Genomic DNA, 15,571 nt, shown 5'->3' on the forward strand with positions numbered 1-15,571 from the left:
GGAAGGAATATTTGAAGTACTTCAAATTAGGGAACGTTTCCTTACTTATTGAGTGATGACGAAAGAATGATATGGTTGTATTTCACAAGGGTCTGTAAGATCTTCTTGGCCATCCACGCGGCAGAGAACTATCGCTATGTTATACAAGAACTACTGAGATCACACCATCTTATAGGACTGTACTTAAAGTACATTTCTTGAACGATCATGTGTACTTCTTCCCGGATAATCTTGGCGCCGCTGGTGACGAACGTGGAGAACGGTTTCAACGGGACATTTCTCAATTGGGAAAGCTTTATCAAGGCAGCTGTTGTATTACAATGTTGTCCAGCTAATGCTGCTCCTTAAGAAGCGACATTTCCGAGGTAAAGAACCGCAGGAAATCGGAAAGGAAATATTTTTATACATGGTTTTTTATTTTTCTTCGCTCCTGTTTTACCCATTTCTTTGATTCCTTTGTGTAGTTACATATTTTTGCTGTTTGAAGTCTTGCTTCGAGAAATTGTAATTTTTCCAGATACATTTGATACATAGTCTACTTGCTCTAAGCATGTACAAAAACCATTATTACATGACAACTGAGGCCGGTACAGAAAGTTTGAAATTAGACCTATATTTAGTGGCGAATTATTTTTCAGAAAAAGTCTAACTGAAAATATAGCTTTATTAAAATTCCTGTTATGGACCAGAATGTTTATTTGTAATGAGGTTATTGATTTCGGTTGGTAATGGCCTTGCTCAGAACTGATTAGAAACGTGTTGCATTACACATATCACGTCATCATGTGTGATATGTGTAATGCAACATATTTGTACACAGGCCTGAAGATGGTCATTGCCGACCGTAGTTAATAAATTGACTACAAATAAACAAGACTGGAACTATATTACAGCAAATATTTTCTTGGATCGCTAGAAACATTTTTTGTGACTACGTCACAACTCGAAAAAAAATTGACCAATGTTATTAATATAGTACGGGAACAGCATCTGGTGGGTAAATTGTGTAGAAATGTCGTCTGCAGTGGAGCGAGCAGCATAGCTGCAGAGAACCGGCGACGCTAAAAATCTCCGCCACAGGTCACCGCTACAAGTCGCCGCTACAAGTCGCCGCTACAAGTCGCCGGCTGCCACCAGCGTCGCGACGACCGCCGCCACTGCCAGGACGGTGCCGGGCGCGAGACACGCCCCCGCAGCTGGCGTCGCCTTCGTGGCGTTCAGAATCCGGATCTCAGGGCCGTCGTCTGCAAACCAGTGTACACAGTAGCATCCTAGTCCTCAGTCTTCGTCTTAGGTTACTGCCCAATACTCTCCACAACGGGAAACTTCTTGCAACGTTTCCTGGATTTTAGAACTTCTGTATTACTACAAATCTTCAAAAACTTGAACGACTAGTGCTCCCCTCCCAGGCCACGAAGTCGATCCCAATATCTACCGAACTTACCCAGTCTAACAGACTATTTTGTCCTCAACACACAGAGACCTAGTCCCACTAGCTTTCACATTCAAAACTGTCTATTGGGAACCTCTTTTCAAATTACTATCTATTCTATCTATCTATCTATCTATCGCTTGCGCCTTGTCCCGCAGTTACGCAGGGTCGTCCATGGTTAACTGGATTTGGCACGTACCCCCCAGGACGGAATTAGTGTACCCCAGCTGTCTGCGTCTAGTGTAAATCGTGAAATAGTGTGAATGTGATTCAAATCTCTGTGAGTCGTGTAACTGAGGCGGGACGTGGGGACCAGCCCGGTATTCACCTAGTAGGATGTGGAAAACCGCCTAAAAACCACATCCAGGCTGGCCGGCACACCGGCCGTCATTGTTAATCCGCCGGGCAGATTCGATCCGGGGCCGGCGCGCCTACCCGAGTCCAGGAAGCAGTGTGTTATCGCGCTCGGCTATCCTGGCGGGTTATTCAACTTCTCCTCTAGTCCTGGTAATTCATATAATAGAATCCACAACCAAGATCATCATAACTATTTCACTCATTATCTTTGGAACCTATGTATTTCCAATCTTTCTTCAATTATCGCCAATTGTAGAGCTAAAATAGCGTGACCACGGTCCACAGCGAGAATTAATGCCACCTGGTGGCGTTGTGGGCACGTGATGCGGCGAGAAAAGACTAGAGGTGGAGGAGAGACGATTGGAGAATGTTTCTAGCGACGACACGGGCCGCCGAAAATGTGAAAATCCGACGACATAAGCGCCATTTTGAACAGTTCTCGAGTATCCGACCGGGTAGCGTCGTAATTTCTCCACAATATTTCGGCAGACGTACAGGCTGCCATCTTCAGGTGGTTCCTGACGAACCTCCTGAAGATGGCAGCGTGTACGTCTGCCGAAATATTGTGGAGAAATTACGACGCTACCCGGTCGGATACCCGAGAACTGTTCAAATTGGAAATACGCCGGGAAAACTTCAGACCCCATTGACAAAGGGAGGTGTGTTATTGCTGGTGCCTGGGAAGGTGTATCTCGGGAACGGCGAAGCTTGTCGAATGTTAGCGTGCTACTGTAATGAGCACCCACAGAACGTATTAGAAGGACGGTGAAACCACGGGCGGGCGACTAGGTGTTACATATGCACCTCACGTAAAGGACGTGGAGGTTACAGGTTCGTCCACTCTGTGAAACGGATAGGTAGCGATCTGTGGTAGACCTGACGACAGAGTACTATGGAGATGTAGATACAAGTGTTTCTTAGGACACTGTTCAGCACACATTGTTGAACGCGGCGCTCCGCAGCAGACGATCTCTTCCGCGTTCGCATTTTGACCGAATGGGATCGTCAGTTGCGTTTGCAGTGGGCACATTATCATCGAGATGGGCCGTAAATCAAAGGAATTGCTTGCCTGGTAGGATGATGGCGTTTACACTAAGTCGATGGTCATGTCTGGACATGCCACCATCCACGCGAACAGCTGCGTGTAACATGCACAGCGCCATGGACGCCGGCTGGTAGGGACAGTATTATGGTGTGGGGGATATTCACCTGGGCTTCCATCAGACCTGTGGTAGTATTCGATGGCACAATGACAGTGGTGGACTTAGAGGACATTACTGTGAACCGCCTGTATCCCTTTACAGTTGGTGTCTTCCCCAACAACGTTGGAATTTTCCAACAGGATATCGGTCCACGCCACAAGGCCAGACACGTGTAGCAGTGAACTCTCATTGTTGTCTTGGCCACCAAATTCGTCTGATCCTAATTCCGTGAAACATATCTGGGACGCTATCGGGTACAAGTATTACCGAACTATCACTTTAATAGGCCATGGCTGCAAAATACTAACAAGAATTCTTTGCCCCTACCAGCCGGCGTCCATGGCGCTATGCATGTTACACGCAACTGTTCGCGTGGATGGTGGCATGTCCAGACATGACCATCGAGAGCTGCATCAAACCAGTCTCTGGACTGAAGACCACAACAACAACAACAACAACATCGGGTACAAGATCCGCACCCATGAACCACCAGCCCGTAATTTATGGAACTGGTAAAAGCCGACACCGGGGAAGATCACTTTGGATTCCGTAGAAATGTTGGAAAACGTGAGGCAATACTGACCCTACGACTTATCTGAGAAAATAGATAAAGAAAAGGCAAACCTACGTTTCTAGCATTTGTAGACTTAGAGAAAGCTTTTGACAATATTGACTGGAATACTCTCTTTCAAATTCTGAGGTTGGCAGGGGTAAAATACAGGGAGCGAAGGCTATTTACAATTTGTACAGAAACCAGATGGCAGTTATAAGAGTCGAGGGACATGAAAGGGAAGCAGTGGTTCAGAAGGGAGTGAGACAGGGTTGTAGCTTCTCCCCAATGTTGTTCAATCTGTATATTGAGCAATCAGTAAAGGAAACAAAAGAAAAATTCGGATTAGGTATTAAAATCCATGGAGAAGAAATAAAAACTCTGAGTTTCGCCGATGACATTGTAATTCGGCCAGAGACAGCAAAGGACTTGGAAGAGCAGTTGAACGGAATGGACAATGTCTTGAAAGGAGGATATAATATGAACATCAACAAAAGCAAAACGAGGATAATGGAATGTAGTCGAATTAAGTCGGGTGATGATGAGGGAATTAGATTAGGGAATGAGACACTTAAAGTAGTAAACGAGTTTTGCTTTTTGGGGAGCAAAATAACTGATAATGGTCGAAGTAGAGAGGATATAAAATGTAGACTGGCAATGGGAAGGAAAGCGTTTCTGAAGAAGAGAAATTTGTTAACATCGAGTATAGATTTAAGTGTCAGGAAGTCGTTTCCGAAGCTATTTGTATGGAGTGTAGTCATGTATGGAAGTGAAAAATGGACGATAAATAGTTCAGACAAGAAGAGAATAGATGCTTTCGAAATGTGGTGCTACAGAAGAATGCTGAAGATTAGATGGGTAGATCACGTAACTAGTGAGGAGGTATTGAATAGAATTGGAGAGAAGAGAAATTTGTGGCACAACTTGACTAGAAGAAGGGATCGGTTGGTAGGGCATATTCTGAGGCATCAAGGGATCACCAATTTAGTATTGGAGGGCAGCGTGGAGGGTAAAAATCGTAGAGGGAGACCAAGAGATGAATACACTGAACAGATCCAGAAGGTTGTAGGTTGCAGTAAGTACTGGGAGATGAAGAACCTTGCACAGGATAGAGTAGCATCGAGAGCTGCATCAAACCTGTCTCTGGACTGAAGACCACAACAACAACAACAATAACATCGGGTACAAGATCCTCACCCATGAACCACCAGCCCGTAATTTATGGGAGTTGTTAAAATGATTTGATACCGCCTACAGCTGTCATTTTTTCCTTATTCCTTGTACTATTGCACAATTTTTGTTTTACAACATTTTCAAGTATCCGTACAGAATTTCAATTATAGCACATCATGGCACACAAGTCTCCGCTCATACTAAAGCCTGAATGACGTGCACTTCATTGTGCTTCTGAGTGCAGGTGTTGTTATCACAAAACCAATGTCACTGGCACCGTTAGTACGAGTGGATATCAGAGTTTAAAAATTACAAATGTTTCCTCGTGTCATCGCACTAGACGTACACATTGACACCACATTACTTAATGTAGGCATGGGACTACAGAAATTCTGCTACTGAGACCTTATGCTGGAGTATTATGAATAGTTTATGTCTATCAGCTTCCTTAATGTAGAATTACAAGTGATGCATTATGTTATAAAATAGTCTGAGCATATAATATACCAGTCGAGCAGAATGAAATAGAATAAACAGTTACTGTTAGGCTTATGACGACTGTGACACCGGCACTCACAAGTGCAATCGCAGCGGAGATTGTATAGCACACTGTGCCATCACTGGATTTTTGTATGGATATTTGAAATAAGGTCTAAGACCGAACTTTTCAAATAGTGCAGCGAATAAAGAAAAATCAAAGCCGTAGGCGATATCGAATGACTTAAGCAATTCATCGCAACTGTGGACCCGATTTCAATGAAGATTACGGAAATATCTTGACTTGTGCGTAGGCATCCGCTGCACATACGCCCTGAAACCTACCAGGGACATGTTCAACCCATGTCTCGCACAATCGTGGACCTGCTGCGTGCCGATCGTAAACCGTTACGCCATTAAGCAGGTAGAAGTAATGCTTCGGCTCTTCACTGTGTGGTGCAGGGCCTTTTCATAAAAGAGTCACCGTCTGCGTAACAATGATGATCTCTTCGTGATACGTGAAACGCCATCTAGGAGACGTTCGTTGTCAGGGACGTAGGACCATAGCCTTCACAGCCATGAACACAGTAGCAACCTAGCATCCTACCTTTTTTTAAGTTACTTCTCAGTATTCTGCACAATGGGAAACGATCTTCCAACTTCACGTGAACTTGAGTACTCCAGTAATTCTACAAACATTGAACTCCTTTAGCACGTGACGCACCGTTGCGCTTACCACATGTCCCGAAACATTTGTTTTCGTCCTATCTAGGTCAAGAAATATTTTCCGATATATAAGCAACTTACTAAATGCAACAGACTGACATCTTCCGTTCAGACACCTAACCCCCCCCCCCTCCCCTCCTCCCACTTTCCCTTATGATTCCTTTATTTAGGAAACTTTTTCTAAGCTAATCAGCTTCTGTCCTATTCCCAACAATTTATCTTCTAAAATCTTTAACCCACGCCGCTTTAGCTTCTCCTGTTACAAGGTATTATCACAAAGACGTAAAAATACTCACTTAGGTGAAACATCATAGTTAACGTGTATTCACACACTCATTATTGTATTAAAATAGTGTATATTAACACATTCTTTAAATGTTTATCACAATTGCATATATTTTTATGTAAAGTTTTTGCTGAAAATTGGTTATAACTTAAACCACTGAGATCCCAACCAACACCCATGTGTGGCAAACGGGATTCATGACAATAAGGAGAGTAAGCTTACTGAAACAAAAGCTCGTGCGTTCTCTTAGCATGTAGAGAAAATTATCTGCAACTTGTAATGTTAATGCAAACTCTTATATTTTTGATAATCATATAATCGATTCAGAGGTCGTGATATGTATTAGCAAGTGATATTAAATGATGGACTTCGACTAGTGTAAATCATACTATATAATAATAATCAGTACAAAAAAATAGAAGGCGAATGTAACGATAGGTAATAGCTGGAACAGCAGTCTGTTGGAGCATTTGGTTCGATAGATACTTGGCTGCGTAGTTACACGAAGCGGCCAATGCATGTTCAAAAAAATCACCGATTTACAATACATTCAGTTACCAAGCGATATGTATCAAGTGAAGATAAGGACATGTAGGGAGGCTTCCTGATTTCTGTAAATGGAGATTTTTTTAAGGCAATAAATAAGATGAGTAGGATATGAATAACTTCAATCACACTCCAGGCCAGAGAGGAGTAGAAGTTCTGGGGTAAGAAGTATCAAACTTAAGTTAAACGTAAGTGGATAAAAAACCAATACGTTTCACTTTTATATAAAAATATGTAATTCCTACAGTGTCCAATGCTAGTGGAAGTTGACTGTGTGTTGGGCATCTCCCACATTCACATATCTGGTAAACAACTGATTTAGTTGATATGTTTCGGCTCACTGTACATTACATTTAAAATTGTAGGGTGTCTTAAGGTAGCGCTTATTTTACATCACATCATACATTAAATCCAAAAACCATCGATTTCATTCATACTGTCAGCGTACCTTTGTAGCTCCGAGTTTCGTCCATACTGCTGTTATAAACGTTTAACCCTTGAGAAACATGGTATCTTCAGTTCCTTCTCTTATCTGCCAAGATTCATCTGGAGCTTGTAGAGGTATAATATGTCTACTGGATAACCTCAATTACTGGGATAAAGGCCTGAATAGATCCTAAACTGATGTGAGTGGGTAGGCTTCCGGAGCCAGAGTCAGTTGACGTAAAACTTTTCTGGGTGTTGAGCCATGTCATAATCGTTAGCAATAAAAGAACGCAAAACAACTGGGACATATATAAGCAGTGCGCTTACCGCATGTGAAAAGATCATTGATCGAATAAGAAATACATCTTAAACGGATTGGTGTCCAGTCCGTCTTCTGCAGGACATGTTCACCAACGACAAGACAGATACCCTGCACACTGCAGGCCTTTACACAGTGGACTATGAGAGTGGAGAAGTCTACATTGTGAAACCAGCAGGTCAGTGGTAACCCACATCTAGGAGCACGAGCGCCACATTCAACTTGGGCAGGCCAGAAATGGACGGTGACCAGAGAGAATCCCACGAGAAAATAACAACAAAAGTAATCGAAACTTGTGTATTTGCCAAGAATCCAGGGATGGCGAAGCGCAAGATCACAGAGTCCACCGGAATACTGAAACATCCTAATAATGTGAATAGAAAACGTGAGTGTTGCACGATCATGGCTGCCAGTCATCTGAGGCCGCAGGCCTATACAATAATTTGAGACACGAGCGTTGCCAACGAGAAACTGGGCCTCCACGACCACGTGAAGAACACCCCATTCACCCGTGATTGCCAGTCATCGCTGATAATATATGGAGTGATAGGAAACAGCAGTCCCTCTACTCTTTTTGCGAAAAGAAACTAATGTTATATAGTTTTCCACTCCTTTCACCGTAGGAGACCTATAATGTCGGATGATGAAACTGTGGCGTAATGTCTTGTTCAGTAGAGGGCTCATAGCGACATATGTAAAAGGTTTATCCTAATTAATGCGAAAACTGTCACGGGTGAAAGATAGGGATAGCGGAAGCAGAAAAGTTCCAGTGGAGACGTGTCCACAAATGAGCGGCCATGAGCTACTCCTAATTCAATATGACACATTTTACTAGTTCATACAAATGTATTTGAAGTGTACACTGAGATGACTAAAGTGATGGGATAGCGATATGCACGTATACGGATGGCGGTAATATCGCGTTCACAAGGCATGAAAGGGCAGTGCAATGGCGGAGCTGTTATTTGTTGTCAGGTAATTCATGTGGAAATGTTTCTGACATGAGTGTGGGCGCACGACGGGAATTAACAGACTTTGAACACGGAATCGTAGTTGGGGCTAGACGCATGGGACATTCTATTTCGGATATCATTAGGGAATTCAATATTCCGAGATCCAAGTGTCAAGAGTTACCGAGAATACTACGTTTCAGGCAGCATTGCCTCTCACCAGGGATAACGCAGTGGCCGACGGCCTTAACTTAATGACCAATAACAGCGGCGTAGAGTTGTCAGTGCTAACAGACAAGCAACACTGCTTGAAATAACCGCAGAAATCAATGCGGGACGTACGACGAACGTATTCGTGAGGACATTGGGGCGAACTTCGGCCTTAATGGGCTACGGCTCGAGGTAACCGACGCGTGGGCCTTTGCTAGCAACATTAAATCCCCTGCGTCCCCTCTCTTGGGCTCGTTACCCTATTGGTTGGGCCTTAGACAACGGGAAAACCGTGGCCTGGTCAGATGAGTCCCGATTTCTGTTGGTGAGAGCTGACGGTGGGGGGATGAGGGGGGGAAGGGGAGGTTCGAGTGTTGCGCAGATCCAAGTTGTCAACAAGGCAATGGTAGTGGCTCCATAATGGTATAGACTGTGTTTACATCGAATGGAGTGGGTACTCTGGATGTTCAGCTACATGGAAACCATTTGCAGCCATCCATGGACGTTATGTTCCCTAGCAACGGTGGTATTTTGATGGATGGCAGTGCACTGTGTCACTGGGCCACAATTGTTCGCGATTTGTTTGAAGAACATTCTGGACAGTTCGAACGAATGGTTTGATCATCCAGATCAATCAACAGGATTACTATAGAACATTTGGGGGATGTAAGCGAGAGGTCAATACGTGCATAACATCCTGCCCAGGTAACACTTTCGCAATTATGGACGATATAGGGGCAGTATGGTTCAATATTTCTTCATGGGACTTCGCATGACTTATTGAATCAATGCCTCGTTGAGTTGGTGCTCTACGCCGGGAAAAAGGAGGTCGGACACGAAATTAAAAGTTATCCCATGACTTTTGTCACATCGTTGTAAGCTTTCCAAGTAAGTCCTTGTCGAACAGAGTTTCAGCTTTGTTCAATGTTTGGGAAATGTGGTGTAAGCATCATAGGGCTGCAGCACATTTTGCTCCTAATGTAAGGTGACATCTAATAGACCAGTATGGTCCCAGAGAGGTAAGTCGATCAGGGCTTGTACATTGGCATCCAAGATCAGCTGACTTAAATACTCATTTATCCATGTGGGGCCATTTCAAGAATTAAGTATACAACACTCTTCTTCATAAGGTCGGAGGACTGGAGCAGTCTTGTCAAGATTTATGAAATGACTCGATGATTATTTGAAAGAATTTTTATCTCAGTGCAGAAATGAGAGCATTACTGCATCGAAATGCGAGAACAACATGTGGAACACTTCCTTTGACACCACGAGCTTGCAGTAAATTGTAACAAGCAACGTTCTGTAGCGGTGTTGGTAGTGCCGAGCGCACTTGATCTCTTTGTTGCTATCGATTCTGCTCGCACTAGCTTTCCCTCTGGCAGTTGGAGAAGGGGACGACGCTTGGCCGGGAGTATGCGCATGTGGGCGGTGACGCGGAAGAGATATATTCCGGTGCTCGGCTTCCTTGGGGGGGGGGGGGGGGGGAAGGCGAATTTTTAGCTCGCAGTAATGGTAGTCTAATGTCTGTTTGGATGGCAGGAATGTGAGTGCTAAGCGTAGGTCCAGCACTGCTCGAAGGCGGCGGCCTCGACTATGAAGACATATCGGGTCCATCACACTGGTTGACGACTTCTGACCGTTGAAGGAAGCGAGCTTGCTTGGGAATTATAATAAATTTCGTTCAGACCGAGAAGCTTATGTCCATGAACCAGTAAGGGTTTAGAAACTCAGCTTGCCCTGATATACAGTAGAGTACCATAAATCTGAACTAATTGGGACCGGACCTTGATCGATTTGTTCGGATCAGCCGGAATTACGGTGACGAGTTTCTAGAATGAAGTATACCAAGCAGATAAATAGGTACACCATGGCAACAAATGGGAACAAATGTGGGAACAATGGCGCACTCTAACTCCCTGGCCTTGTTGTGCACTGTCGAGACCTTTTTAGTGTCTCAGGTCAGCGCACTGCCAGTTGGCTTGCAAAGAGCTTGGCTATGTTAGTTATCGATTGCTGGCACGCGTAGCAGTTGTATTATATTCATTCAGGTGTAGTGGTGTACGTATTTTCGTCATGAGTAAACGGAAACATACGACGTTAACTCTCAAAGAGAAGCTGAATGATTTGAAGCGGAAAGACAATGATGAGAATGTATCTAAACTGGCAACGGAACTGGGTGTTGGTAAAGCAACCATTTGTGATTGGAAGAAGAAATGGCTCTGAGCACTATGGGACTTGACATCTGAGGTCATCAGCCCCCTAGAACTTAGAAATACTTAAACCTAACTAACCTCAGGACATCACACACGTCCATTCCCTAGGCAGGATTCGAACCTGCGACCTTAGCGGTCGCGCGGTTCCAGACTGAAGAGCCTAGAACCGCTAGGCCACCCCGGCCAGCTTTGGAAGAAGAGCCGAGTGAATCTTGAACAGTCCTGTGCAACGTCTTCGAGAAAAACACTCGAAATTCAGCAGACTTTGAAACAGTCCCAGTACGATACAGTGGATTTTTTTCCTTTGGTTTACGCAGGAAAGAGAGAGGGAAACTCCTTTGAGCGGAGCACTGGTTCAGGGGAAGGCTGTTTACTCGAACAAGTTAATGAATGGTGATGAGTCCTTTAGTGCGAGTACGGGTTGGTTCGACAGATTTAGAAAACGTCATGGAATCTGTCAGCTAACAATTACAGGAGAGAAGCTTTCTTCTGACCGTGATGCAGCGAAGGAATACTAGGGTGAGTTTGAAAAAATTATAAGAGAGGGGAAGTATTCTTCCCAACAAATCGATAACGCTGACGAGACTGGCCTTAATTTCAGGGTATTGCCAACAAAAAGCCTGGCATCAAAAGCAGAAGACCATACTCCTGATTTTAAAATGTGCATTGATCGTTGACTTTATTAGCGTGCAGCAACGCTGCTGGTAATCACAAGCTGCCTTTAATGCTGATCGGCAAATCTGCTAGGCCCGGAGCTTTTAAATACTGCAACATGAAGCCCCTGCCCGTGTATTATCGCCAGCAGAGAAAAGCATGGATGGATGGTAAGCTGTTGAAAGAATGGTTTCACGGCCAGTTTGTTCCCTCTGTTCGACGGTTTTCTAAGGAAAATCGTTTGTCTCCACGTGCAATCCTTTTGATTCATAACGCGCCATCTCACCGTGGAGAAAACTGTGGACATCTCTTGAATTTCAGGACAACCTAGTTGAAAATGAAGAGGAAAATCTACTACAAATGGTACAGATAATCCTTGGTCGTGAAGAAGCTAGTGAAGGAGACGTAGACGAGTGGATGGCAGCGGATGGAGCGTGTGTGGAGAATCCTACTGACCCTGATTTAGTTGCTGCTGTGACTCAAGACCAGGAAGAAGTGGACCGCTGTGACGGAAGTGACAATGAGCCTGAAAGCGACAAAGGAGAGCTGGTGCCACGCAGTGACGCAGCAGAAGCGCTTGACCTAGCGCTACGTTATTTGGAGCAACAGCCCACTGCTACACCTGCTGATTTGATGTATGAGACGATGCAGCAACTATGCGTCATATAACAGACTGTCTTCATTACGCCAAAAACAATGACTGAGTTTTTATCATCTAAAAAGTAGGGATAAAATGTCCGCTGTATTTTAGTAAGTTTGACAGCTTTTCTTTCATTGTTACGCATTGTTTAAACCTAATCTTTTCTTGCCAATTTTTCTAATACATGTTTACTGTACTGTTTAAATTAAAATAGTGCGTATGTGCAGCAGTTTACCGCCCAGTTTTCCATATTTAGACTAACATTTTTCATGTTCAGATTAACCGAACGTTCGGATTACCGGGGTTCAGATTAGCGGGCTTCTGCTGTACTGAGAACTGTGAATGAAGGACAAAAAGCAAATTCTTTATTTCTAGATTTCCGAAAATCATTTTACACGGTTCCCCACAGCAGGCTGTTAAGGAAAGTGCGATCGTATGGAATAGGTTCGAAGATAAGTGAATGACTCGAAGACTTCTTAAGAAAGAGAATCCAGTACACTGTCCTCGACGGCGAGTGTTCGTCAGATACAAGGGTATCGTCCGGAGAGCCTCAGGGAAGCGTGACATGACCGCTACTACTTTCTGTGCACATAAGTGAACTGACGGACAGAGTGGGCGGCGACCTGCGATTCTTTGCTGACGATGCTGTGGTGTCAAAGTTGAGTGAATGTGAAAGGATGCAAGATGACTTAGACAAATTCTCTTGTTGGGATGATGAATGGCACCTAGCACTCCAGGTAGAAAATGTAAGTTGCAGCGAATTAGCATTAAAAAAAGTCATAATGCTCGGGTGCAGCTCTAGTAGTGTACAGCTTGACACTGTCACCTCGTTTAAATATCTGGGAGTAACATTGCAAAGCGATATGAAACGGAGCGAGTATGTGAGGACTGTGACAGAAAGGCGAATTGTCGAGTTCGGTTTATTACGAGAATTTTAGCAGACTTCGTATGGGACGCTAGATGATTACTGCTCGACTGTTTGGCATCCGCATCAGGTCGGATTAAAGGAAGACATCGTAGTAGTTCAGAGGTGGGCTGCTAGGTTTGTTACCGATAGGCTCCAACAACATTCTCAGTATTACGGGGATGATTCGAGAACTGAAATGGGAATCCCTGACGAGAAAGTGACGTTCTTCTCGAGGAACACTGTGGAGAAAGTTTAGAGAACCGGCATTTGAAGCTGACTACAGAACGATTCTACTGCCGCGAACATACATCTCGCCTATGGACCACGAAGATACGAGGAACTAAGGCTGATACGGAGGCTTATGGATACCTGTTTTTAACTTGTTCTATTTGTGAGTGGAGCAGGAAGGGAACTGACTAGTAGTGTTGCTGGGTACCTCCCGCCACGCATCGTATGGTGGCTTGCGATGTATGTGTGTAGATGTATGTTGCCCGCACATATTGTGGACTGTGGTGAGGTACGTGATTACTGACTTTAAATTCATGTATCCTGGAGTAGTGGAGCAACAAGGACGTCGCCCAAAAGTAGGTCTCCCTAAGGCTGGCTGGCATCACCCCAAATCCAATATGGTGGCTATGACATAAGTACGTGACGTCACGTGACGTCAGTTAATGACGCGATTGACGTCAGCTGATGATGCGAGTACCGTCATCCAAAATGGCGGGAAGATAGGTCAATTGGGCTACCTCCACTAACCTAAGCCACCCCATCGAACTCACGGGAAATTTGAATTTTTTGCAGGAAGATAGATCAATTGAGTTACCTATACTAACCTAAGAAAATGGTGAAAAAAAGTAAAGAAAATGCAGTTGGACTACCTCCACTAACCTAAGTCACATCATCCTAGGAACTGGCCGTAAGTTTGACTTTTGGTGGGGAGATAGGTCAGTTGGGCTACCTCTACTAACCTAAGAAAATGGTGGCAAAGAAACGGTTCTCAGGCTACTTCCACTAACCTAAGTCACCTCTTCCTGGGAACTGGACATAAGTCTTTATTTAAACAATTACAAGCAGTACTACCATCAATTTTGTTAGCCATCCTCTTGGAAAATTTTATTGTGCAGAGTGGTATGGTGTCACGCCCCCACTAGAGGCTGCTCATTTAATTCGAATATAATTTCTATAAATTTGTTAAAATTTTTATAAATTTTATTAAATTCCATTAAACGTCTATAAATTTGTTTAAATTTATTTAAATTTGTTTAAATTTATTATCTACCTACAGCATCAGTGTTGTGTTACCACCACAAGAGGTTGAGATATCAGTTTCTCAGTCTTTTAATATCTTCGTTAGATGCACTCATAATGGATGGACATAAGTCTTTATCTACACAATTACAAACAGTACCACCATCTAGTGTGTTCACCACCCTCTTCGAATTTCGAATTTTTTACTCTAATACCTTACATTCAATTCGAATATAATTTCTTATAAATTTCTTTAAACGTATGTAAATTTGTTTAAATTTATTATCTACCTATAGCATTAGTTTTGTGTTGCCACCATAAGAGGCTGAGATATCGATAGCTGTATTACATACACTCATTCAGCTCTGGACACAAGTCTTTATTTAAACAATTAGTCCCACTACCACCATCAAGTGTGGCCGTTGTCCAAAATTGCGGCTTTTGGGGGGGGGGGGAGGTAAGTCAATTGGACTACCTCTACTAACCTAAGAAAATCGCGGGAAATAAAGGGCACTTGAGCTACCTCCACTAACCAAAGTCAGCTCTTCCTAGGAACTGGACATAAGTCTTTATTTAAACAATTAGATGCAGTACTGCCATCAAGTGTGTTCGCCATTTTCTTGGAATTTCCAATTTTGCTCTAAGAGCTTACATTCAATTTCAATATAATTTCTAGAAATTTTTTTTGTTACCGTCACAAGAGGCTGAGATATCGATAGCTGTATTACATGCACTGGACAAAAGTCTTTATATAAACAATTATACGCAGTACCACCATCAAGCGTGCTCGACATCATCTTAGAAAATGTTCACCAATTTTGCTCTAAGAGCTTACATTCAATTCGAGTATAATTTATTTATATCTATAATCTACAGCATTAGTGTCATGTTACCGCCACAACAGGCTGCGCTTCGCGATATGTCACGTAGTCGTCAGGTCGTATGTGTGTGTCACGCGCCCACAATACGATCGACAGCCGATTAGCCTACTTTGACACCCGCTGACGTCTGCCGAACACAAACATTCTCACTTTCTCTAAGAAAACTCAGGTCCACTTGGGCCAGCCTTACGTGAGGCCGAAGTCCCACAAAGCTTTACATAGGCAAGAAAAGGGGTTTCCTACGCTTTCAACTACTAAGTTCCAACTACTTTCCAAGGTCATCCAACCACATTGTTTATTACGCTGATACAAAACATCACCTTGCCCGCGGTCTGGAGGACGGGATAATAGGGTGAATAACGAATCAGTCT

General features: G+C 43.6%; 1 protein-coding gene across 1 annotated transcript in view; it reads right to left on the bottom strand.

The window, feature by feature from the left end:
• Positions 1-395: 395 nt before the first annotated feature.
• LOC126131776 (uncharacterized) overlaps positions 396-15,571 on the bottom strand; it is a 75,862-nt gene continuing 60,686 nt past the window's right edge. Inside the window, exon 4 of the mRNA XM_049915175.1 lies at positions 396-1,244. Coding sequence (XP_049771132.1) covers positions 1,114-1,244 — 131 coding nt within the window. The 3' untranslated portion in view covers positions 396-1,113. The remainder of the gene's footprint in view (positions 1,245-15,571) is intronic.

This window comes from Schistocerca cancellata, chromosome 1 (genome assembly GCF_023864275.1).
Source record: "Schistocerca cancellata isolate TAMUIC-IGC-003103 chromosome 1, iqSchCanc2.1, whole genome shotgun sequence".
In the NCBI taxonomy this organism is placed as follows: domain Eukaryota; kingdom Metazoa; phylum Arthropoda; class Insecta; order Orthoptera; family Acrididae; genus Schistocerca; species Schistocerca cancellata.